The following is a 25,112-nucleotide window of genomic DNA, read 5'->3' on the forward strand; positions in this document are numbered from 1 at the left end:
AGAAGACGCTGAGTAGCACAGTTACCAAGATATAGTAGTTATAATACTAAACGGTTGCATAGAAGTATCCACAAATGTCAAGAGTCATTGTACTAGAATTTTCTGTAACTATATATATACCGTATGTGTTCTGGCGGGAGGCAGTTCGCTCCGCGCTCTTGTATGAGCAAGTGCTGAATAAACCTTCGTTAAGTGAAGTCAGTGTTCGTCATTCATGTAATTACACCTTCTTCTCTGTGACAATATTTTTAGCATAGAACAGAGAATAATATACATAATAAATCAGTATTGTTTTTAAATACAATTATATTGAATGATAAATGTGTTTTTCTGTACATTTTTACATATGTCTTTCAAGATTCAGTTTTGTTGTTGTGGTCTTCAGTCCTGAGACTGGTTTGATGCTGCTCTCCAAGCTACTCTATCCTGTGCAAGCTTCTTCATCTCCCAGTACTTACTGCAACCTACATCCTTCTGAATCTGCTTAGTGTATTCATCTCTTGGTCTCCCTCTACGATTTCTACCCTCCACTCTGCCCTCCAATGCTAAATTGGTGATCCCTTGATGCCTCAGAACATGTCCTATTAATCGGTCCCTTCTTTTTGTCACATTGTGCCACAAACTCCTCTTCTCCCCAATTCTATTCAATACTTCATCATTAGTTATGTGATCTACCCATCTAATCTTTAGCATTCTTCTGTAGCACCACATTTCGAAAGCTTCTATTCTCTTCTTGTCCAAACTATTTATCGTCCATGTTTCACTTCCTTACATGGCTACACTCCATACAAATACTTTCAGAAACTACTTCCTGACTTAAATCTATACTTGATGTTAACAAATTTCTCTTCTTCAGAAACGCTTTCCTTGCCATTGCCAGTCTATATTCTATATCTTCTCTACTTCGACCATCATCAGCTATTTTGCTTCCCAAATAGCAAAACTCCTTTACTACTTTAAGTGTCTCATTTCCTAATCTAATTCCCTCAGCATCACCCGACTTAATTTGAGTACATTCCATTATCCTCATTTTGCTTTTTTTGATGTTCATCTTATATCCTCCTTTCAAGACACTGTCCATTCCGTTCAACTGCTCTTCGAAGTCTCTTGCTGTCTCTGACAGGATTACAATGTCATCGGCGAACCTCAAAGTTTTTATTTCTTTTCCATGGATTTTAATACCTACTCGAAATTTTTCTTTTGTTTCCTGTACTGCTTGCTCAATATACAGATTGAATATATTGGGGATAGGCTACAACCCTGCCTCACTCCCTTCCCAACCTCTGTTTCCCTTTCATGCCCCTCGACTCTTATAATTGCCATCTCGTTTCTGTACAAATTGTAAATAGCCTTTCGCTCCCTGTATTTTACCCCTGCCACCTTCAGAATTTGAAAGAGAGTATTCCAGTCAACATTGTCAAAAGCTTTCTCTAAGTCTACAAATGCTAGAAACATAGGTTTGCTTTCCTTAATCTTTCTTCTAAGATAAGTTGTAGGGTCAGTATTGCCTCATGTGTTCCAATATTTCTATGGAATCCAAACTGATCTTCTCTGAGGTCGGCTTCTACCAGTTTTTCCATTCGTCTGTAAAGAATTCGTGTTAATGTTTTGCAGCTGTGACTTATTAAACTGATTGTTCGGTAATTTTCACATCTGTCAACACCTGCTTTCTTTGGGATTGGAATTATTATATTCTTCTTGAAGTCTGAGGGTATTTCACCTGTCTCATGCATCTTCCTAACCAGATGGTAGAGTTTTGTCAGGACTGGCTCTCCCAAGGCCGTCACTAGTTCTAATGGAATGTTGTCTACTCCCGGGGCCTTGTTCGACTCAGGTTTTTCAGTGCTCTGTCAAACTCTTCGCACAGTATCATATCTCCCATTTCATCTTCATCTACATCCTCTTCCATTTCCATAATATTGTCCTCAAGTACATCACCCTTGTATAGACCCTCTCTTTATTCCTTCCACCTTTCTGCTTTCCCTTCTTTGCATAGAACTGGGTTTCCATCTGAGCTCTTGATATTCATACAAGTGGTTATCTTTTCGCCAAAGGTCTCCTTAATTTTGCTGTTGGCAGTATCTAAACTTACCCTTAGTGAGATAAGCTTCTACATCCTTACATTTGTCCTCTAGCCATCCCTGCTTAGCCATTTTGCACTTCCTCTCAATTTTGAGATGTTTGTATTCCTTTTTGCCTTCTTCATTTACTGCATTTTTATATTTTCTCCTTTCATCAATTAAATTCAATATTTCTTCTGTTACTCAAGGATTTCTACTAGCCCTCGTCTTTTTACCTACTTGATCCTCTGCTGCCTTCACTACTTCATCCCTCAGAGCTACCCATTCTTCTTCTACTGTATTTCTTTCCCCCATTCCTGTCAATTGTTCCCATATGCTCTCCTTGAAACTCTGTACAACCTCTGGTTTAGTTAGTTTACCCAGGTCCCATCTCCTTAAATTCCCACCTTTTTGCAGTTTCTTCAGTTTTAATCTACAGATCATAACCAATAGATTGTGGTCAGAGTCCACATCTGCTCCTGGAAATGTCTTATAATTTAAAACCTGGTTCCTAAATCTCTGTCTTACCATTATATAATCTATCTGATACCTTTTAGTATCTCCAGGATTCTTCCATGTATATAACCTTCTTTTATGGTTCTTGAACCAAGTGTTAGCTATAATTAACTTATGCTCTGTGCATAATTCTACCAGGCAGCTTCCTCTTTCATTTCTTAGCCCCAATCCATATTCACCTACTACATTTCCTTCTCTCCCTTTTCCTACTCTCGAATTCCAGTCACCCATGACTATTAAATTTTTGTCTCCCTTCACTACCTGAATAGTTTCTTGTATCTCATCGTACATTTCATCAATTTCTTCTTCATCTGCAGAGCTAGTTGGCATATAAACTTGTACTACTGTAGTAGGCGTGGGCCACCAACGGCAAGGTCCATGGTTCATGTGGGGAAAGATACATAAAAGTCTTAATTCATTGCACTGTTCATAATTCCATGTGAATAAATATTATTCTCCTCAGTGCAACAATTACATTTTGTTTATAGTAATCCCTGTCCTCAGTAATAATAGGCATGGTATGAGGGCTGAAAGAAATATATATTAGGGCATGATTTTTCCAGGTCATTTTTTTTCCCTTTCAAAAGTTGATAAATGTGTGTAATGATTGCTGGTGTCATTTATTTTGCCTTTTAGGCTTCCATACCTCTGTCTGTAAAAACGTAAACCTTATAGAATTGCTTTATTCTCTGCCTGTCCAACTACTAAGAATCCTTTTTCTCAGGACTGTAGATGTACCAAGTCGAAATTTGTGTCACATACTGAGGTCTGTTAGGACCTTGGTGCTGTGACAAATACAACCAAAAGATATGGCCATTTATGTCACGTATTTTGGTACATGCAAACTCACTCATCAAAACATATAGGGTGGTTCCTGTTCACCTAGAATCATGAAATTTGGAAAGGAGGAGGTTTCATGGTGCAAGTAAAGGAAAAAATCTGGAAAGTGTTATTTTGTAATGATATTACATGAAATATATATATTTTGTCATAATTTTTATCTGTCGTCAGATTTGAAATTAAAACAGTCAGTAGTTCTACATTCAGGTTAGTCAGTATCTCCAGGCTTATTCCATGTATACAACCTTCTTTTATGATTCTTGAACCAAGTTTTAGCTATGATTAAGTTGTGTAAGATTTCTCAATTCTGTCGACACTTGGTCTGACATGTAGCTATGGCCATGAACAGGAAAGAAGTGATGAATATGATTGAATTTTGCACACTTTTCCAAGAACACTGTAAGCATCATCATCAGGTATTTTTATTTTGCCTGCTGCAAGAGTCTGAGAATAGGTGTATAGTATTGGTGCTATCATTTTGTTGTTACTTATCTAATTCCGAGATACATTCCAGCAAAGCCGAAGATACTTGACTGCATCCTCACGAAGATTCTGTGTCAGACCAGGTGTAGGAAACAATGCTTTCCTGTTTTTGCTTCTTAGTATGGATCATGGTGCACAGATTGTATAACCACATTTGCCTAGCATATCTACATCTAAATGCATCTAGTTCTGAAATAAGCTGGTTTTGCTACATGTCAAAGCAAATTACCTTCCTTCATTTATATCATAACACAATTTTGCATAAATTTTATATAATGTTTGTCTAGCCCATAGTTCACTTTTGTTCTCCAGGCATGTTCCTGCTTTCATTTCCGTTAAACAAACACTTACAAGTGAAGTAGGTATTGGTATGAGGGGCCCTGAATGGTAGAAATGTTTATGAAATATATACTTGTATTTTGATCAGTGCCAGTTGGAGAACATCTTTGCATACAAATGACTTATTATTACCCCCCCCCCCTCTTTCCCTCCTCCCACCCTTTTCCCCTCATACACTTCCACCAGCAGCTTGTATCAATTGGTAGCCCTTTTTTTAACAAGGAGAATTGTTTGAGTCCTAAACATTTTCTTTCTTCATAGAATCTTTTGAACATTTTATTGACTGTGAGATCTGAAGGCAAATAATGTTTTGTAGACTTTCCCCTGCTGTGGTAGCTCTCTCTACATTTGTGTTTCTTTGTATCAGTTTTATTGGCAGTGGTTGGGTGCTTACAATCCTTTCCCAATCTGTTGCCTCATATTCTTTCCTTTGGCAACTTTCATAGAACCTGCTTTCTAGACAGTATAACCTATATTCCAACATGCCAGAGAGTGTTTGGAAAGTGGCAGCACAAACAGGCTCTACTTAACCATTTCTTTTTCTAGTGGTGTACTTCACTGTCACTGTTTTCTTCCTTTTTGCAGTCTCTATGTTCACAACTCTGTGCTGAGGTGAAGAAATATTCAGAAATTTTAACAGAAATTTACCTTGATCAATTTCATCATTCGGTCTCACATGATGATGAAACATGGTAATATCTTCATAGCAGAATTCAGCAGCTTTGTATTCTTTCATTCCTTTACCTTTTAAAGGCAAAACTTCAAGTTCACAATTGCATTTGATAATAGTTCCCTGTCTACAGTTTTTACCATGTATTTCAGGTCAATGTAAGCTGCTCTTGGGTCAGGATTTTCTCCCACCCGAACATTCTTGACCTGTGTGGCATTTTCAGAATCAGAAGAATTATCATCCACTCTGCTTTAGCTTGCAGTACATCACTACAGACTAATACTAGAGCATCAAGTGAATACTCATCTGAAAGTGGTTGGGTGTTCTGATGACAATGAAGACTGGTTGCATCACTTTTCCTGCCAGAAAATATTATTACAGTAATGAGTAACATAGTAAACAGCAACCTTGTGCACCAGTCTACTCCATTATTGCCAATTGTTTGCTAAGGAAGGACACCTAATATATTTAAAAGAAATTTTCTTGCATTTGACAACTTTCACTTCAACTGCTAGAATGCGTATCAGGGCTAGTTAAAACCTTGTGATTTGGAGTGCCTAATCAGGCACCAGTATTGACTTTTGCTAAAACTTGCCTTCTCAAGTTGATGTAAAGGGTCAACGTTATGCCATTACTATGCCTAACTCAATTTTGAAAGTTTGTGCATTTATTGAGTCATGAAAAAATGCTCCTCAAATATTCATTCCCTAGAATACTATCCAAAAGCTTGAAGACATGCCATCTTTGTTGAATACATTCTCATATCTATAGTTTTTATCTCACTTTTGTATAGTGAAGTTGACAGCCATTGGTTAGGGGAACTTTATTTCCTTCCTGGAGTTGCCGCTCAGGAATTTTCGTATAGTTGCAAGTATCAGACACTAGGTTTAGGGCTTTGTTGCCAGTATCCATATTTATACTTAACTTGAGTCCATGGTAGTTAGTGTCTGATGCTCTTTGAGCTATAATCTGAGAGTAAAATATTACTTGTATTTGTCTTTGCTCTAGGAGACCATTACATTAAAAAAAGTGTCTTCCCACCTTTTATTATACATAGAGGATGTAAACAACCAATAATAGTGGTGTAGAAAGAGTCAAAACAAACAATTTACAATTACAATTTAAGACAGGACACTTGTGGTCTATCAAATCGGGAAAGTACTTAAAGTTGACTCACTAAAGCCACCTAAGATACAGCGATTGCATGTTGAGAGAGATTTTTAATATTTTATATCACACTCTATGCACAACTATTAGTCCTTGTAGGCAATTTAACGTAATTTAATTTTGAACAGCAGTATGTTTTCATTGAAGATTGCAATTTTCGAGTTATTCAAGAAAAACTGGAATGCATCCATTCCTGCCCCCCCCCCCCCCCCCTCCTTCCTGGCCAACATCCCCCTCCCACCATTCAGGATGTTGTATGTTGTTCATGGCACTCCCTACTAACGCTGTAGAAAAATTTGAGAGTGTAGAAATTATTTCTTGTATTCGACTTGTTTTGGTCTTCATTGACAGGGGTTATTTAGCTACTGGCTTAGTCATGCACATACAAATTATAAAACTGAAATTGTTATAAATTTACCTAACAGTTTTGTATAATTTAACAGCAGAAAATTAACAATTAATTAGTTTTGTTTGTCCAGGCCTTCTGACTATGAAATTACTGTGCTTGTAAGGGTTAAGTTTGGATTGAACTTTCATTATAAAAGTTTTTGCGTCATGCTTACAAAATCCATTTTTCTTTCATTATCCTCAAGGCATGTTTAAATTAGTAATGTTAATGGAAGCCTTGGATCAAGGCATTATTGAGACTTTCAAAACTTATTACAGAAAAAATTGTTATGCAAGCTATTATTGGAATGAGGAGGGAGAAAGGTCTGTTAAGAAATCATAAAAATATTGATTTGAAAGCAGTGCCCTACATAATTTGAGCTGCATGGAATAGTGTAAAGCAACAGAATTTGATAAAAGCCTGAAAAATTTTGAGTATGTCATAAAGTTTGCAAAGTCTAATTAAAATGACAGACAGAATTATACACTGATCAGCCATAATATTATGTGATGTTTAAAGCTTTCCCGGCGTACTGATTGTTCCATAAAAACACGGGAGAACTGCCGGATATCAGTAACTTCCTGCCACGATATTTCGGCGCAGAGTCTCCTGGCCATCTTCAGGTGAATGCCACTGTAGTAGTACTGGCGAGTACGCGCTGAGCTCCGCTATTTAAAGCCTCCTGAGGTGACATTGCGCATGCGCTGCTCAGCGTGCACGTTCATAACGGCTCCGTGCGCTGCGCCTCGCGCCCTCCACTGCGAAAGCCTGGCGTATCGGTGTCAGGTCGATTTCCATCTTTGTGCAGATAACAACGTCGACTACGAAGTTTCTCTATAACAGGATTCCAAGCAGAGTTCAGCTGATAACCGCTATCTCGATTGATGAGAGTCTCGTTATCAGACAATCTTATTTCCACAGACTCATTGATAATCGAGCTCCAAAAGTTTGATGTATGGGCCATCTTCAAGTGAATGCCACTGTAGTAGTACTGGTGAGTACGCGCTGAGCTCCGCTATTTAAAGCTCCTGAGGTGACATTGCGCATGCGCTGCTCAGCGTGCGCGTTCATAACAGCTCCGTGCGCTGCGCCTCGCGCCCTCCACTGCGAAAGCCTGGCGTATCGGTGTCAGGTCGATTTCCATCTTTGTGCAGATAACTACGTCGACTATGAAGTTTCTCTATAACAGGATTCCAAGCAGAGTTCAGCTGATAACCGCTATCTCGATTGATGAGAGTCTCGTTATCAGACAGACAGAGCCTCGTTATTTGTGTTGTTGTAATTCATGGAATTCCATGAATTACAACGACACAAAAATTTTGGCCCATACATCAAACTTTTGGAGCTCGATTATCAATGAATCTGTGGAAATAAGATTGTCTGATAACGAGACTCTCATCAATCGAGATAGCGGTTATCAGCTGAACTCTGCTTGGAATCCTGTTATAGAGAAACTTCGTAGTCGACGTAGTTATCTGCACAAAGATGGAAATCGACCTGACACCGATACGCCAGGCTTTCGCAGTGGAGGGCGCGAGGCGCAGCGCACGGAGCCGTTATGAACGTGCACGCTGAGCAGCGCATGCGCAATGTCACCTCAGGAGGCTTTAAATAGCGGAGCTCAGCGCGTACTCGCCAGTACTACTACAGTGGCATTCACCTGAAGATGGCCAGAAGACTCTGCGCTGAAATATCGTGGCAGGAAGTTACTGATATCCGGCAGTTCTCCCATAATATTATGACCACTGACCTACCATCAATATAAACCTGTCCAGGTGATACCAGCATCACCTGTAAAGGAGTGACAGCTGCACGGTGTGTGCTACCTGTATGTGTAATGGGGAAGGTGTGCAATCTGTCAGAGTTTGACTGAGGGCATATTGTGATGGCCCAGAGGCTCAGCACAAGCATTTTGGATACTGCATGACTTATTGAATGTTCGAGGAGTGCTGTGTTGAGTGTCTTCAACACATGGTGAGACCATGTCCAGACATTGTGGGGCTGGGCGGCCACTCCTCATTACAGATGTCGTATGTTGCAGTCTGGGCAGACTAGTAAAACCAGACAGGCGATGAACTGTGGTGGAACTGATATCAGATTTTAATGTTGGACAGAGTACAAGTGTGTCTGAACACACAGTGCACCAAACACTCCTAACAGTGGGTCTCCACAGTCGACGACCCATGAATGTCCCAATGTTAACATCACGACATCGGCAACTATGACTGAAATGGGCAGTGGACATTGGCTCAGTGGCAGAGCATTGCATGGTCCTACGAATCCCAATACCTTCTTTGTCGTGCCAATGGGAGGGCGTGAATCTGTCATCTTCCAAAAGAACAGCTCCTTTACATAAGTACTTTGGGGCCAAGAGAGGCCAGTGGTGGTTCCATTACGCTCTAGGGAACATTCATGTGGGCGACCATGGGTCCAGTGGAGCTCATGCATGGCGGCATGATGGCCAGGGAGTATCGCACACTGCTTGCAGACCACATACACACCTTCATGATGATCATGTTTCCCAATGGCAGTGGCATTTTCCAACAAGATAATCCACCTTGTCACAAGGCCAGGAGTGTGATGATGAAATAGTTTGAGAAACACAGTGACAATTTCCAATTGGTGTGCTGACCTTCATTATGCCAGAGCTGAACCCGCTTGAACATATCTGGGATGCGATTGAACATGGTGTCAGAGCTAATCACCTGCTTCCCAGAATTTGAGAATTAGGTGACTTGTGTGTACAGATGTGGTGCCAACTCCCTCCAGCGACTTACCAGGACCTGATTGCTTCCATGCCACAATGCGTCTCCACTATTTTCTGTGCCAAAGGTGGGCATACCGGCTATTAGGTAAGTGGTCCTGATGTCCTGGCTGATCAATGTATGTCCGAAATGATCAATATGCTAAAAGAACTCAGTTGCCATGAATGTGATGAAAACAACATTCAAGAATGGATGAATGTTGACAATGCAGATCCAAGGTACCACATCATGCAGGATAGAGAAATTGTAAATCTTGTCACTGATGAAGCTGACACCACCAGCATCTCAGTAACTAGTGGTCCCAAAAATGAAGGCAAAAATATACCCTCTACTTCTGAAGCATTTATCTGTTTGGATACTGCCTTGTGAAGGTTTGAAGCTCAAGATGAAAGTGACAAGTGTTAGATATCTGTCTTGAAAAAAAAAAGTGACTTAGCTGCTCGTAAGTTGATACGCTTATTTGGACAGACCAAAATTAAGGATGTTAGGCACTAATCCTGTATGTATGTAGTGTACATGCAAAATGAATATGTATTACATAATTTTTGTTTAATAGGCTGTGCCACATACATTCGCGCTGTACATGCCTTTGTTTAGTAAAAGAGTCACGTTATTATAAATGTATGTAGTTTTTATTGGTAAATAAAAGTATACAGTTACATTATCTGAATAAACTAATTTTCTTAAAATTCATGTCCCCCAGTTAGTTCAGGTAATCAACACCCTACTGTATTGTTATTCCATCCGGGATTTTTCGTTGTTCAGTTTTTTGCAATGAGTTTGATTACTGTGAAAATGTACTTCTAGGTTCTGCACAAGTCGCCATGTCCTGCTGATCAAAACAGAAAAACAATTCTTCCACAGAATGTACCATACATGGTAAAAATGTACCATTACATAGATACAGAGTCTGCTGTATTCCTTATACTACAGCATGCAAGGTGAGTGAAATTCATATTATTCTTCATAAATTATAATGCAGACTCCTTTTAGCCGTCCCATCCTTAATAAGTAATCTTTAATTTTATTTCCAAATTCTAATGTGTGTGGTAAAATTAATGTACAAGCTCTAACATTTTTGTAAATGCTCCCATACACAAAATCACTTCTGTGTTTCACAAGTCGTTTCACATAGTTCTTTCTTGGATGTGCAATAACTATAAAAACAAATATGATTTATGTGTACAATTTCGAAAAAATTATATGCAAAAGAAAAAGTAAAGGGATAATTACGGGAATTAATCTAGCAACTGCTGATCAGCTTACATAAAAATGCATGTTTGGTTCATGAGTGCAGAGTGACATAGTAGTCGTAATTGCCATAAAGAATATATTGTAAGAGTAATCTTTTGGGAATAGAATTCTTACTGAGAAATTTAAGAGGAACAGAAATAAAGAGAAAAATTTAGATGCTGATAAACCTTGACAAGTTCCAAGTTTTCAGTATATTGTCTGTTGGAAAGACAGTTACTGTAGCTGATAATGAGGCAGCATCATGAAAATAAATGGAGCATGACATATAACCCCATTGGCTTCACAGGCTGTGCCATCTAGGTATAGCTTAACTGAGTTGCAACATACCTTTTGTTCATGTAATCTCCCTGGTTTCAACCTTCGCTAAACCCATTGTGCTCCTACTTCAATTTCACACATTCCTTCAGTTCCCCCCATCTCACCTGCATAGTCATTTGCCTTTCTCTGTGCTCCTTTCCTTTCCTCTCTTCCCTCCTCACCCCTCACCCCCCTTCCTCCCCCTCACCACCCCTCCTCCCCCTCACCCTCCGAGCTCCTCCAGTGTTGTTCCTAACAGCACGCAATCCTGTCCCCACCATGTCCCTGCACACTCCCATAGGCAGTGCTACAATGTCTTCCTCCATCCCCTCTCCTCCCCACCCAACCTTTCTTCTGTATTCCCAGTATCCATCCCAGCTGGGATCACTGCTTACACCAATGGGACCACTATGCCTGGAGATGACTGTGGCCACGCACGTGTCAGTTGTGCATGTATGACTGTGTGTTCCATCATCTGATGAAGAACTTTGTCCGACAGCTATAAAATATCCAATAGTCTACTTTTAAATATTCCAGTCTGCTTTTAAACATCTCTTGTATCTGACAAGTAGCAATCTGGCTTAATTCATTATTGTTATTCCTACTAGCCTACAAGAAGGGTGTAAGTAATTAACAGTCAGTCTTAATGCCTCAATCCGAAAATGGCAGAATGGACTATAGCCAAAGTACTGAAGGAAGACAAAGTTTGATTACAGCTGAATTCTCACTATGCTATAGATCAAGTAACATGCCATAAAAGCAATATGCAGAAAGTTATGGTTGAGAATTATGAATGAGATGACTCACCAAAAGGAAGAAGCACTGTGTCATTGATAGGCATACAAACAAAAGGTATAGAGTTTGCCTAGCATTTGGAAGGAACTTCCTTTTTCAAGCTTCTAGGAAAAAAATGCACACAAATTCACTTACATACACATGCCTTCACCCTACCATGTGCTGAGTCGATTGTCAGCTCTTTCCTGGCCCACAGTGACTTTACTGGAATGGGTGGGTGTGGGATTTGGGATGGAGAGGCAGGGAGGGGGTTGGGGGGAAGGGGTGTCTAGTAGCTTGTGGGAGAATGGGGATCTGTCTGTGGGCTAGCTAGGGGTACAGGCAGAAGTAGAGGTGGCAGGTGGCAGACAGTTGGACATGTGATTTCGTAGACTAGGGCATAAGATAACAGCACACAACTAGCTGATGAGGGACACAAATTGGCCAGGGGTGCTGTGGCAAGGGAAGGCTTACACACACAAGCGCGCGCGCGCACACACACACACACACACACACACACACACACACACACACACACACACACACTAATGGATTGGGGGGTGGGGTCAGTGAGTTATGTTATTTTTAGGCCAGGAAGGTAGTGGGAGTGAAGGATGTGCTTTAAGGATAGCTCCCATCTGCGCATCTCAGAAAAGCTGGTGGTGGTGGGGAGGATCCAGATGGCAGAGGTTGTGAAGCCACCATTGAAATCTCTCATGTTGTGCTCTGCTACATGTTGTACATCTCTGGATGGTCCAGCTTGTTTTTGGTAATGGTCTGGTGGTGGCCATTCATTCTAGTTAACAGATGGTTCGTTGTCATACCAATGTAAAATGTTATGAAGTGGTTGCAGCAGAGTTGGTATATTATGTGGCTGCTTCCACAGGTTGCCCAGGCCCTGGTGGGGTAGGATAAACCTGTGACGGGACTGAAGTAGGTGGTGCTGGGTGGGTGGATTGGGCAGGTTTTGCATATGGGTCTTCCACAGGGGTATGATCCCTGTGGCAGGGGACTGGTTGGGGAGGGAGGGGTTGGTGGAGGAGGTAGTGGTATCGGGTGGACTGCGATGTTGTGGAAGTTGGGTGGGTGGTGGAACACCACTTTGGGAGGGGTTGGAAGTATGTTGGCTAGGATGTCCCTCCTTTCAGGGCATGATGATAGACAATCAAAAGCCTGACAAAGGACATGGTTCAGTCGTTCCAGTCTAGGGCGTTACTGGATGACGAGGGGGACACTTGTTTGTGGTTGTTTCTTAGGATGGATGTAAGAATAAGATGTTTGTGGGGAATGGGATGGGAGGTGTGTTTGTCAATTAGGTCTGGAGCATATTGCCTGTCTGTGAAGGCCTTTTGTGAGGCTTTCAGCATACTGGGCGAGGGAGTTCTCGCCACTGTCTACCACAGATGGCCAAGCTGTATGGGAGGGATATTTTGGTGAGAAAGGGGTGGCAGCTGTGAAAGTGCAGGTGACTGATCGGTCTGTTGTGGAGCAAGATGTGAGTTGAGCCATCTGAGAGGAAGAAATCAACACCTAGGAATGTGACACAATGGGTGGAGGAGGACTGGGTGAAGTGGATGAGAGAGAATGTGTTGATGTTGTGGAGGAATGAGGATAAGGTGTCCTAGCCTTGGGTCCTGATTATAAAGATGTCATCAATAGACCTGGACCAGAGCATGGGTTTGGGGTTTTGGGAAGCTACGAATGTTTCCTCTAGGTGGCCGATGAAGAGGATAGCATAGGAGTGTACTATGCGGGTACCCATGGCTGTGCCTCAAATATGTTTGTACACTTTCCCTTTGAAGGTGAAGTAGTTATGGATCAGGATGTAGTCAGTTAGGTATACAAGTGATGAAGTGGTGAGTCCGGATCTGCTGGGCATTGTTAGAGGTACTGTTCAGTCATGGCAAGGCCATATGCATAGGTTGCATCAACAGTGACGAGTAGAGATCCGGGAGGTAAGGGTCTAGGGATGGTGGAGTGCTGGTGCTGGAAGTGGTTGTTATCTTTAATGTGGAAGGCTAGGTTTTGGACAATTTGTTGGATATGTTGATCAACAAAGGTTGAGATTCTTTTGGTGAGGGCATTGTAACCAGCCACTATGGGGCACCCAGGATTGTTAGGTTGGTGGATTTTGGGGAGCATGTAGAAGAAGGTGGGTGCATGGGCTGTTGCTGAGGTGAGTAGGAAGGTGGATTTAGGGGAGGGGTTCTAAGAAGGGCTGAAGGATTTCAGCAGGGAATGGAGGTTGTGTTGGACTTCTGTGTTGGGGCCTCTTTGGTAGAGCTTGTAGGTGGAGGTATTGGACAACTGGTGGAGGCCTTCTATCAGGTAGTGATTCTGTTTAATCACAGCAGTGGTGGAACCTTTGTCGGCCAGGAGGATGATCACGTCAGGATCAGTTGTTAGGTTGTGTAGGTCAGTCTTTTCTTCTGGTGAAAGATTGTTGTTCTTGAGGAGGGACCTGGAGAAGAATGGTGAGGCCAGGTTGAAAGCTAAGAATTCGCAACATCCTAACCCGTAAATACTTCACTTTCGAAGGGCAGGTATACAAGCAAATTCGTGGCACAGCCATGGGTACCTGGATGGCACCCTCCTGTGTCTACCTCTTCATAAGCCACCCGGAGGAAACATTCCTAGCTTCCCAAAACTCCAAAACCATGCTCTGCTTCAGGCTCATTTATGACATCTTTATAATGTGGACCTAAGGCCATGACACCTTATCCTCATTCCTCCACAACTTCAACACCTCTCCCATCCACTTCACCTGTTCCTCCTCCGCCCATCTTGCCACCTTCCTAGATGTCAATCTCCTCTCAGATGCCTCCACTTACATCTTGCTCCACATCAAACCCATCAGTCACCTGCACTGTGACAGCTGCCACCCCTTCCTCACCAAAAAGTCTCTCCCATATAGCCTGGTCATCCATGGTAGACACATCTACAGTGACAAGAACTCCCTCACCTGATATGCTGCAGGCCTCACAAAAGGCCTTCACAGACAGGCAATATGCTCCAGACTTAATTCACAAACAGATCTCCCATGCCATATCCTCACATGCACCTGATTCTTATGTCCATCCTAAGAACCAACCACAAAGAAGCACCCCACTTGTCACCCAATACCGCCCCAGACTGGAGCAACTGAACCACATCCTTCATCAGGGGTTTGATTGTCTATCATCACACACTGAAATGAGGGACATCATAACCAAGATACTTCCAACCCCTCTCAGTGTGGTGTTCCACCACCCACCTAACTTCCACAACATCCTAATCCATCCCATACCCCCCCCCCCCCCCCCCCAAGTCCCCTGCCTCAGGTATCGTACTCTTGTGGAAGACCCAGATGCAAAACCTGCCCAATCCACCCACCCAGCATCACCTACTTCAGTCCCGCCACAGACTTATCCTACCCCATCAGGGGCTGGGCCACCTGTGGAAGCAGCCACATAATGTACTAACTCTGCTGCAACCACTTCATATCATTTTACATTGGTATGATAATGAGACAACTGTCAACTAGAATGAATGGCCACCACCAAATTGTTGCTAAAAACAAGGTGGACCACCCGGTGGCACAACTTGCAGCAGAACACAACATGAGAGATTCAATGGCGGCTTCACAACCCATGCCATGTGGATCCTCCCCACCACCAACAGTTTTCCTGTGCTGTGCAGATGGGAGCCATCGTTCCAGCACATCCTTCGCTCCCATAACCTTCCTGGCCCAAAAATTACATAACTCTCTGCCCTCACCCTTCCCCCGCCCCCCCATCCAATTTTGTGTGTGTGTGTGTGTGTGTGTGTGTGTGTGTGTGTGTGCGTGCGCCATAATCTATGAAATGGTGTGCCCAGCTGTCTGCCACTTGCCCCTCTACCTACACCTCTAGCTAGCCCACAGACAGCTCCCCACTATCCCATAAGCTGCTAGATGCTTCCCCTCAACCTCCTCCCTGCCTCCTGCTTCTCTCCATCCATCATCCTATCCCACCCCATACCCACACCTCACCCCGGTACACTCATTCTGGGCCAGGAAAGAGCTGGCAGACAACTGAGCACAATGTAGGAAGACTTGAAAAAGGAGTTGCATTCTGAAAGCTAGCCAAGCTCTGTACATATTGTTTGTGTACCTATTGACGATGCAGCAATTCTGCCTTTTCTTGAGTCATTTCCTTTATTCCTAAATAATTCGTAATGCCATAAAAACATGAAGATTCACGTGAATGACTGTATGTACATTGTTGGAACTGAACTCACAGTGAAAAAAGTCAAAGATTTTAATATGTTCCTCAGTGAGGTCCCTCAGTCATGTCATTCAACAGTTCTTAAATGCATGAGCAGCAGTGTTCTTGGAGGAGGATTCCATTACTGCATTTCACAGTGTTCCAATTTATATTACTTTGCACTGTGAATTGATCGTTGGCTCACATTAAAAAGTAAATAAGTAAGCAGGAAGCTTTCCAGTGTTGTCGTGGTTGTTCATGAACTAGACTATGCTTCTTCAGACATTTAGACAGTAAAAAATTCCTGTTTTTCGTTTTTCAATATTTTCATTTATCTGTAGGTGTAAAAAATGGTAATAGCTTGCTTCCCTCATCATGTTATTGCTGCATGTAATCCAAATATAAAGAAATTAATACACACAAATGTAAGAATTGTGTGAACCACTCTAATACGAGGGATATTTTATAAATAATGCACACTAATTTTTTTACTTACATGTTTATTTTGTTTCCAATATCTCTTTGCAGTCCTATAATACAGTCTCCGTGCCACTCTGTGACTGAATCCTAGCATCTGGAAGTATGTCCATATAGGACATCACTTTGTTAATCTGTTGAAAGGCTTGAGTAATGATGGTAGAAAGATATTCCAGAGAGAGATGACAACTTCCACGCGTAGGTTTTTCAACTTCTGATACAAGTCAAAGTCTGGTAGACTCATTTCCAGGATGTAAGGAGGGGTTCAACAACACTAACCGTCGGTATTCGTGCAGTTTTTGGGCTACAACATTGCCAATATGCCATCAAGCACTGTTGTGGGAAATGAGGGCCTTGTCTCTCGCAACTGAGGTCAGGTTTTGTGCACTTTTCTGCACAGGTTTTGCATGAATTTATAATACACTGCTGTGACATGTGCTCCACATGGGACTCTTATGTGTGGTAATGGTTCCTCGGTGATAATAAATGAAAATTTATCATTTGCTTGAGCTTTGATTGACTGCACATCAAAATTTTTTTAGAATTGGAGGATCTGGAACTCTCCACTCATTGGGCTGTTATTTGGACTCCAGTTCAAAGTTCCTAATCCACATTTCATCATAGTGACAATTCGACACAAGAATTCTTGACCTTCACGATTGAATTGTTGCTTGAGCAAGGCTGCAATGTGCAAGTGTTTCTGCTTGTCTACAGCAGGTAAACAGTGAGAGACCATCTCACAGAAATCAATACTGATGATGAAGGAATTTTTGTGGCTTCCGCGAGTTCCTCATAAATTGCGCTAAGTTTTCTTCAAGAGCATCTGCCACATACTTAATTCATCTGTTAAAGTTTTTAGCACTGTAAACTCATGACAAAATTCACATAATGCACTCTGGATTTCTGTCAGGTTTTTGCTGCGTAAAGTTTTGATCTTGTTGTACGACCTCTGGTCTTCAGCAGTCACAGTCAAAGTACCTGAGACCCCTGTAAGATCCATTTTTTCTCTCTTGAAGAGTACACAGTGAAACAACAGACACATGCTTCTTCCTCAAGCTCCCAACTACATCATCTGACATCATTTTCATTGTTGTTGCATCAGACAGTCCACAGTAATACCAACCTGTGCATTATCTATGAAATGCCTCTCATACAAACGTGTAATTAATTAATACAGTAGGGAGGTTCAGTTAAAATGTAAATAATTTAGTAACAAAGGAGGCCAGTCACCAAATAGCAGAAGTGGTCATTGAAAGGGCACACACACACACACACACACACACACACACACACACACACACACACACACTCCTACATTGTGCCCACTGAACATACAATGCTGGAACTGCATTGTAGGAGCACAGAAAAAGCATAAATGTGAGTACCTAATATGATAGCTTCCGTGGGGAAGTTCTTAGTGTTGTAGATCATTGTACCAAGGGTCCTAGCTTCATACCCCAATGATGACTAATTTTTTTTACTGTCTTACATGTGAAAGTGTTGTATGGGACTATTAATACTTCCACATCTGTATCTTTATTCTACCGTTCTGATTGTTCATGTTTATTCTGTGAAACTACAAATGCACTAACTGCTTCATCACGAGTGGTGTTTATTCTGTCGCACATGCCTGACAGAACACCATAGCTATCTATATAGATGTACTAACTTTCTACTTTCAACTAACGAAGCGAAAGCAAACTGCCAAAAGAAAGTTGTTGTTGTAATCTTCAGTCCAGAGACTGGTTTGATGCAGCCCTCCATGCTACTCTATCCTGTGCAAGCTTCATCATCTCCAAGTAACTACTGCAACCTACATCCCTCTGAAATGCTTAGTGTATTCATCTCTTGGTCTTCCTCTATGATTTTTACCCTTCACGCTGTCCTCCAATTCTGAATTGGTGATCCCTTGATGCCTCGGAATATGTCCTACCAACCGACCCCTTCTACTAGTCAAGTTGTGCCACGAATTCCTCTTTTCTCCAGTTCTGTTCAGCACCTCCTCATTAGTTACATGATCTACCCATCTAATCTTCAGCATTATTCAGTAGCACCACATTTTGAAAGCTTCTGTTCTCTTCTTGTCTAAACTAGTTATCGTCCATGTTTCACTTCCATACATGGCTACACTCCAGACAAATACTTTCAGAAAAAGACTTTCTGACATGTAAATCTATACTCGTTGTTAACAAATTTTACTTCTTCAGAAATGCTTTCCTTGCCATTGCCAGTCTACGTTTTATATCCTTTCTACTTCGACCAAAATCAGTTATTTTGCTTCCCAAATAGCAAAACTAATTTAATATTTCAAGTGTCTCATTTCCTAATCTAATTCCCTCAGCATCACCTGATTTAATTTGACTACTTTCCATTATCCTTGCTTTTCTTTTTTTGATGTTCATCTTACATCTTCCTTTCAAGACACTGTCCATTCCATTCCCCCAACTGTTCTCACAGGTCCTTTGCTATCTCTGACAGAATTACAATGTCACCGGCAAACCTCAAAGTTATTATTTCTTCTCCTTGGATTTTAATTCCTACTCCAAATTTTACTTTTGATTCCTTTACTGCTTGTTCAGTATACAGATTGAATAACATCGGGGGTAGGCTGCAACCCTGTCTCACTCCCTTCACAACCACTGCTTCCCTCCCATGCCCCTTGACTTTTATAACTGCAATCTGATTTCTGTACAAATTGTAAATAGCCTTTCACTCCCTGTATTTGACCCCAGGCTATCAGTAGTTTTAGTTGAATGTTGTCTACTCCCGGGGCCTTGTTTTGACTTAGGTCTTTCGATGCTCTCTCAAACTCTTCACGCAGTGTCATATCTCCCATTTCATCTTCATCTGTGTCCTCTTGCATTTCCATAATATCGCCTTCAAGTACATCACCCTTGTATAGATCCTCTATATACTCCTTCCACCTTTCTGCTTTCCCTTCTTTGCTTCGAAGTGGTTTTCCATATGAGCTCTTGATATTCATACAAGTGGTTCTCTTTTCTCCAAAGGTCTCCTTAATTTTCCTGTAGGCAGTATCTATCTTACCCTTACTGATATATGCCTGTACATCCTTACATTTGTCCTCTAGCCATTCCTGCTTAGCCATTTTGCACTTCCTGTTGATCTCCTTTTTGAGACGTTTGTATTCCTTTTTGCCTGCTTCATTTACTGCATTTTTATATTTTCTCCTTTCATCAATTAAATTCAATATTTCTTCCGTTACCCAAGGATTTCTACCAGCCCTTGTCTTTTTACCTACTTGATCCTCTGCTGCCTTTACTATTTCATCTCTCAAAGCTACCCATTCTTCTTCTACTGTATTTCTTTCCCCTATTCTTGTCAATCATTCCCTAATGCTCTCTCTGAAATTCTGTGCAACCTGTGTTTCTTTCATTTTATCTAGGTCCCATCTCCTTAAATTCCCACCTTTTTGCAGTTTCTTCAGGTTTAATCTACAGTTCATAACCAGTAGATTGTGGTCAGAGTCCATATCTGCCTCTGGAAATGTCTTACAGTTTAAAACCTGGTTCCTAAATCTGCATCTTACCATTATATAATTTATCTGAAACCTTCCAGTGTCTCCAGGCCTCTTCCACATATACAACCTTCTTTCGTGATTTTTAAACCAACTGTTAGCTATGATTGACTTGTGCTCTGTGCAGAGTGCTATCAGGTGGCTTACCCCTATTCCATATCCACCAACAACTTTTCTTTCTCTTCCTTTTCCTGCTATTGAATTCCAGTTCCCCATGACTATTAAAGTTTTGTCTTCCTTCACTATCTGAATAATTTCTTTTATCTCATCATTGTTGTTGTTGTTGTTGTGGTCTTCAGTCCTGAGACTGGTTTGATGCAGCTCTCCATGCTACTCTATCCTGTGCAAGCTTCATCATCTCCCAGTACCTACTGCAACCTACATCCTTCTGAATCTGCTTAGTGTATTCATCTCTTGGTCTCCCCCTACGATTTTTACCCTCCACGCTGCCCTCCAATACTAAACTGGTGATCCCTTGATGCTTCAGAACATGTCCTACCAACCGTTCCCTTCTTCTGGTCAAGTTGTGCCACAAACTTCTCTTCTCCCCAATCCTATTCAATACTTCCTCATTAGTTATGTGATCTACCCATCTAATCTTCAGCATTGTTCTGTAGCACCACATTTCGAAAGCTTCTATTCTCTTCTTGTCCAAACTATTTACCGTCCATGTTTCACTTCCATACAAGGCTACACTCCATACAAATACTTTCAGAAATGACTTCCTGACACTTAAATCTATACTCGATGTTAACAAATTTCTCTTCTTCAGAAACGCTTTCCTTGCCATTGCCAGTCTACATTTTATATCCTCTCTACTTCGACCATCATCAGTTATTTTGCTCCCAAAATAGCAGAACTCCTTTACTACTTTAAGTGTCTCATTTCCTAATCTAATACCCTCAACATCACCCGACTTAATTCGACTACATTCCATTATCCTCGTTTTGTTTTTGTTAATGTTCATCTTATATCCTCCCTTCAAGACACCATCCATTCCATTCAACTGCTCTTCCAAGTCCTTTGCTGTCTCTGACAGAATTACAATGTCATCGGCGAACCTCAGAGTTTTTATTTCTTTTCCATGGATTTTAATACCTACTCGAAATTTTTCTTTTGTTTTCTGTACTGCTTGCTCAATATACAGATTGAATAACGTCGGGGAGAGGCTACAACCCTATCTAACTCCCTTCCCAACCACTGCTTCCCTTTCATGTCCCTCGACTCTTATAACTGCCATCTGGTTTCTGTACAAATTGTAAATAGCCTTTCGCTCCCTGTATTTTACCCCTGCCACCTTTAGAATTTGAAAGAGAGTATTCCAGTCAACATTGTCAAAAGCTTTCTCTAAGTCTACAAATGCTAGAAACATAGGTTTGCCTTTCCTTAATCTTTCTTCTAAGATAAGTTGTAAGGTCAGTATTGCCTCACGTGTTCCAGTATTTCTACGGAATCCAAACTAATCTTCCCTGAGGTCGGCTTCTACTAGTTTTTCCATTCGTCTGTAAAGAATTCGTGTTAGTATTTTGCAGCTGTGGCTTATTAAACTGATTGTTCGGTAATTTTCACATCTGTCAACACCCGCTTTCTTTGGGATTGGAATTATTATATTCTTCTTGAAGTCTGAGGGTATTTCGCCTGTTTCATACATCTTGCTCACCAGATGGTAGAATTTTGTCAGGACTGGCTCTCCCAAGGCCGTCAGTAGTTCCAATGGAATGTTGTCTACTCCGGGTGCCTTGTTTCGACTCAGGTCTTTCAGTGCTCTGTCAAACTCTTCACGCAGTATTGTATCTCCCGTTTCATCTTCATCTACATCCTCTTCCATTTCCATAATATTGTCCTCAAGTGCATCGCCCTTGTATAGACCCTCTATATACTCCTTCCACCTTTCTGCTTTCCCTTCTTTGCTTAGAACTGGGTTTCCATCTGAGCTCTTGATGTTCATACAAGTGGTTCTCTTATCTCCAAAGGTCTCTTTAATTTTTCTGTAGGCAGTATCTATCTTACCCCTAGTGAGATACGCCTCTACATCCTTACATTTGTCCTCTAGCCATTCCTGCTTAGCCATTTTGCACTTCCTGTCGATCTCATTTTTGAGACGTTTGTATTCCGTTTTGCCTGCTTCATTTACTGCATTTTTATATTTTCTCCTTTCATCAATTAAATTCAATATTTCTTCTGTTACCCAAGGTTTTCTACTAGCCCTCGTCTTTTTACCTACTTGATCCTCTGCTGCCTTCACTACTTCATCCCTCAAAGCTACCCATTCTTCTTCTACTGTATTTCTTTCCCCCATTCCTGTGAATTGTTCCCTTATGCTCTCCCTGAAACTCTGTACAACCTCTGGTTCTTTCAGTTTATCCAGGTCCTATCTCCTTAAATTCCCACCTATCTTGGCTTGTCTTAGTTATTTCCTTCATTATTATTCTCCACTTGTCTTTAACTGAACTAATCTTGACACTGTTACTAAGGCCAACAGTCACACTCACTGATAAGTATAATTTAATTTCATTCTGTTCTAAATGTTCGGTATTTGACTTGAATACGTATCTCTCTTTCTTACTGTATCGGATTTCAATGTTATGTTATGATCTGAGCCCGTATGCACTCTTTGATATGCTTTCTTTGATTTCTAAATTGTTGTCTCACCCTGAGATAGTCTTATTGGTATCTCCTGTGTCACATGGTCTTTTCTAAGTGAACCTCCTTCTCTTGTGTTTTGGAAGAGGGTGTTCACTACAACCTGTTGAAACCTACAGTAGAAGTTTAGAAACATCTCACCCTCTCCAGTCCTTTCCCCCAGCTCTGTATTCTCCAGTTACTGGCCATACACTTGCACCATACTGGTTGGTTTTGGCTTGGTTTCAGTCCTCAGGAATAATTTGATCACTATGTTATTCATAGTAATTATACCTCTAACCATTTCTATTTGTAGTGATGGCAGTACATTTATCATCAGTCATTCAAGCTGTTGTTATTGTCCTATAGTCACACGGCCAGAAATATGTCATCTTTCATTCCACTTCACTGATCCCTGCTAAGTCTAATTTTAAACTGTTATTCTCTCATTTCAGATTCTTAAATTTCCCTGCAACGTTCAGACAGCTGACATTCTTGACTCCAGTTCATAGAATGTTAGCCTTACAGGGTGTTCATAAAGTATGGGAACACTTTCAGTTATTTATTGCACAAGAACTAAACATTGTACAGATGTCATACATATTGCGTTTTGAAGAGGAACTCTGAAAGCTTTAATTACAAACATTCGATATGTGAACCATGAGTGACTCGGCAGATGTCAATACGGTAATCGAATTCTTGCCATACCTGTCCCAGCATGGCATCGTTGACTGTGGCAGTCACTTCCCATATTGTCTCCCGGAGTTCTGTTACATCACATGGTAGAGGCGGTACATACACCAGATCTTTAATGTGTGGCCAGACAGTGACGCTGTGGAAGACAATAAATGTAATAGCACTAATGTGGGTTTTATAATTTATTCTTTATGTGTACTTTTACAATATTTCTTGGTATGTATGCATAAAAATTATTTCCTTGTGTTTCACAAAGTAATGTGAAGGAACTTGAAACTTTTAGAAACATACAATCATAGTGTGGTCTGACCATGTGTATGTCGTTCTTGTGAGACTGGTACTAAGTTTTGACTGCCTAGACAGAATTGATTTATGACTACTTGTATATGTACTAGTTTTGATGAAAATAAATTGTTAGTAACATGTTGTTGTTGTTGCTGCCGCTGTTGCTGCTGCTGCTGCTGCTACTACTGCTAGTACTACTCCCACTTTTGCTACTACTCCTGCTACTGTTGCTGCTGATATAATTACTGCTAAAATAAATTGTCGTATTTTCCAGTGGTGGAAGACTTTGGGACCATATCAGCTCTTATTTTGAATCACTACCCAATACTCCTATACACATTTCAACCAAAGGCAATGCTTATTATGGTAAAAATGTCACCCATAAAGGAAAACAAGATGGCTATGAGACAGAAATGTTGTCGTCACCTGAGGAAGTGAAGGAAGTTGAAGAAACTCCTAAAGGCAATGACACCTGTTCAGTATCAAGTCAGGATAATAGTTATCTGGATCTGATACGTGATTATGAGTCTGCATCAAAAACAGTATCTGTCCACTATAGAGATGATTCTTCTTTTGTTGGAAAGGATTTAAGGAACCTTGATGAATTGCTTGGTGGAACTGAAGCTAATATGACTGATGCCAATGGTAATTCCATCAAGTGTCCTGTTCCAAGTGTAAGTGTAAAAAATGGGCCAGAAAGACCATTTCCAAGCTATGGTGAAACAGGGGAGACTTACGGAGCTGTGGACTTACAAGCTGCAAGTAAGCAATTGCATGACCAGCCATCTTCTAATTCAGATCCTGCAGTGGATGCATTCTCCTTTTCATGGAAGAATTTAGAGAGATTAGAGACTTATGATTTGCTAGAGAATGCTCAGAAATTGATCAGATCTGTGAATGAAACACTTCTTGAAAGTGAAGTCGAGCTAAGACACATTGACAGCCCAGTTTCAGATTCAAATGGCATTTATACATCACTCTGTGAGAAAAGGAGCACAAACTCAAATATACATGCAGAAAATGGGAATAATGAAGTAAAGAATACTAGCCAACCAAATGACACTGTTGACAGAGTTGTCTGCAGCAAGACAGACAAGAAAACATCAAAGAATGTGATTCGAGGAAAGTCTTCAGAACCAGCTGGTAGAACAAGAGAGACTCGGACCTCAACCAATAGACGACGGTCTGTTAATAGTCGATCAGAACGAAGATTTAGTACTGATGTAAGTATGTGTGGTGTTTATATATGTAACTGAGCTCTTGTAAAACTAACATAATCATTATCAATACTTTTTGGATTAAACATCTTTGCCTGTTACAAAACCAGGCAATTTAAAGCTGATCACACCATCCTCTTCATAGGAGGTGGTCATGCCATTCCTTTTTATTCTTTTGGATATTTTCTGCTATTCTTATAACATGGAGCTCCTCTCATACCTCACTGTTCATCATATGATCTTCTAGTCAAACATCTTAGAAGTATAATTTCTGCCAATTCAGTTTTCTGCAATTGTCTGGTTGTTAAAGTCAGTTCTTCAGATCAGTCATAGGGCAGTAAAGTTACAGTCATTGTATTATACAATTTGACAATCTTATGAAAAGGATAGTTGCTACTCACCATATAGTAGAGATGCTGAGTCACAGAAAGGTGCAACAAATAGACTGTCAGAAAATGAGTTTTTGGCCAGCAGGGCTTTCATCAAAAATAGACAACACACACA

The 25,112-nt window shown here is 40.9% G+C and overlaps 1 protein-coding gene across 2 annotated transcripts in view; it reads left to right on the plus strand.

Annotated features, from left to right (window-relative positions):
- The window catches only part of LOC126187600 (ribosomal protein S6 kinase delta-1), a 191,245-nt gene that overhangs the window by 109,734 nt on the left and 56,399 nt on the right, over positions 1-25,112 (plus strand). For both annotated transcript variants that reach the window (XM_049928787.1, XM_049928788.1), the window contains exons 9-10: positions 10,036-10,169; positions 23,666-24,614. In XM_049928787.1, the coding sequence (XP_049784744.1) occupies positions 10,036-10,169; positions 23,666-24,614 (1,083 nt within the window). The remainder of the gene's footprint in view (positions 1-10,035; positions 10,170-23,665; positions 24,615-25,112) is intronic.

The sequence above is a fragment of the Schistocerca cancellata genome, chromosome 5 (genome assembly GCF_023864275.1).
Source record: "Schistocerca cancellata isolate TAMUIC-IGC-003103 chromosome 5, iqSchCanc2.1, whole genome shotgun sequence".
Lineage (NCBI taxonomy): Eukaryota > Metazoa > Arthropoda > Insecta > Orthoptera > Acrididae > Schistocerca > Schistocerca cancellata.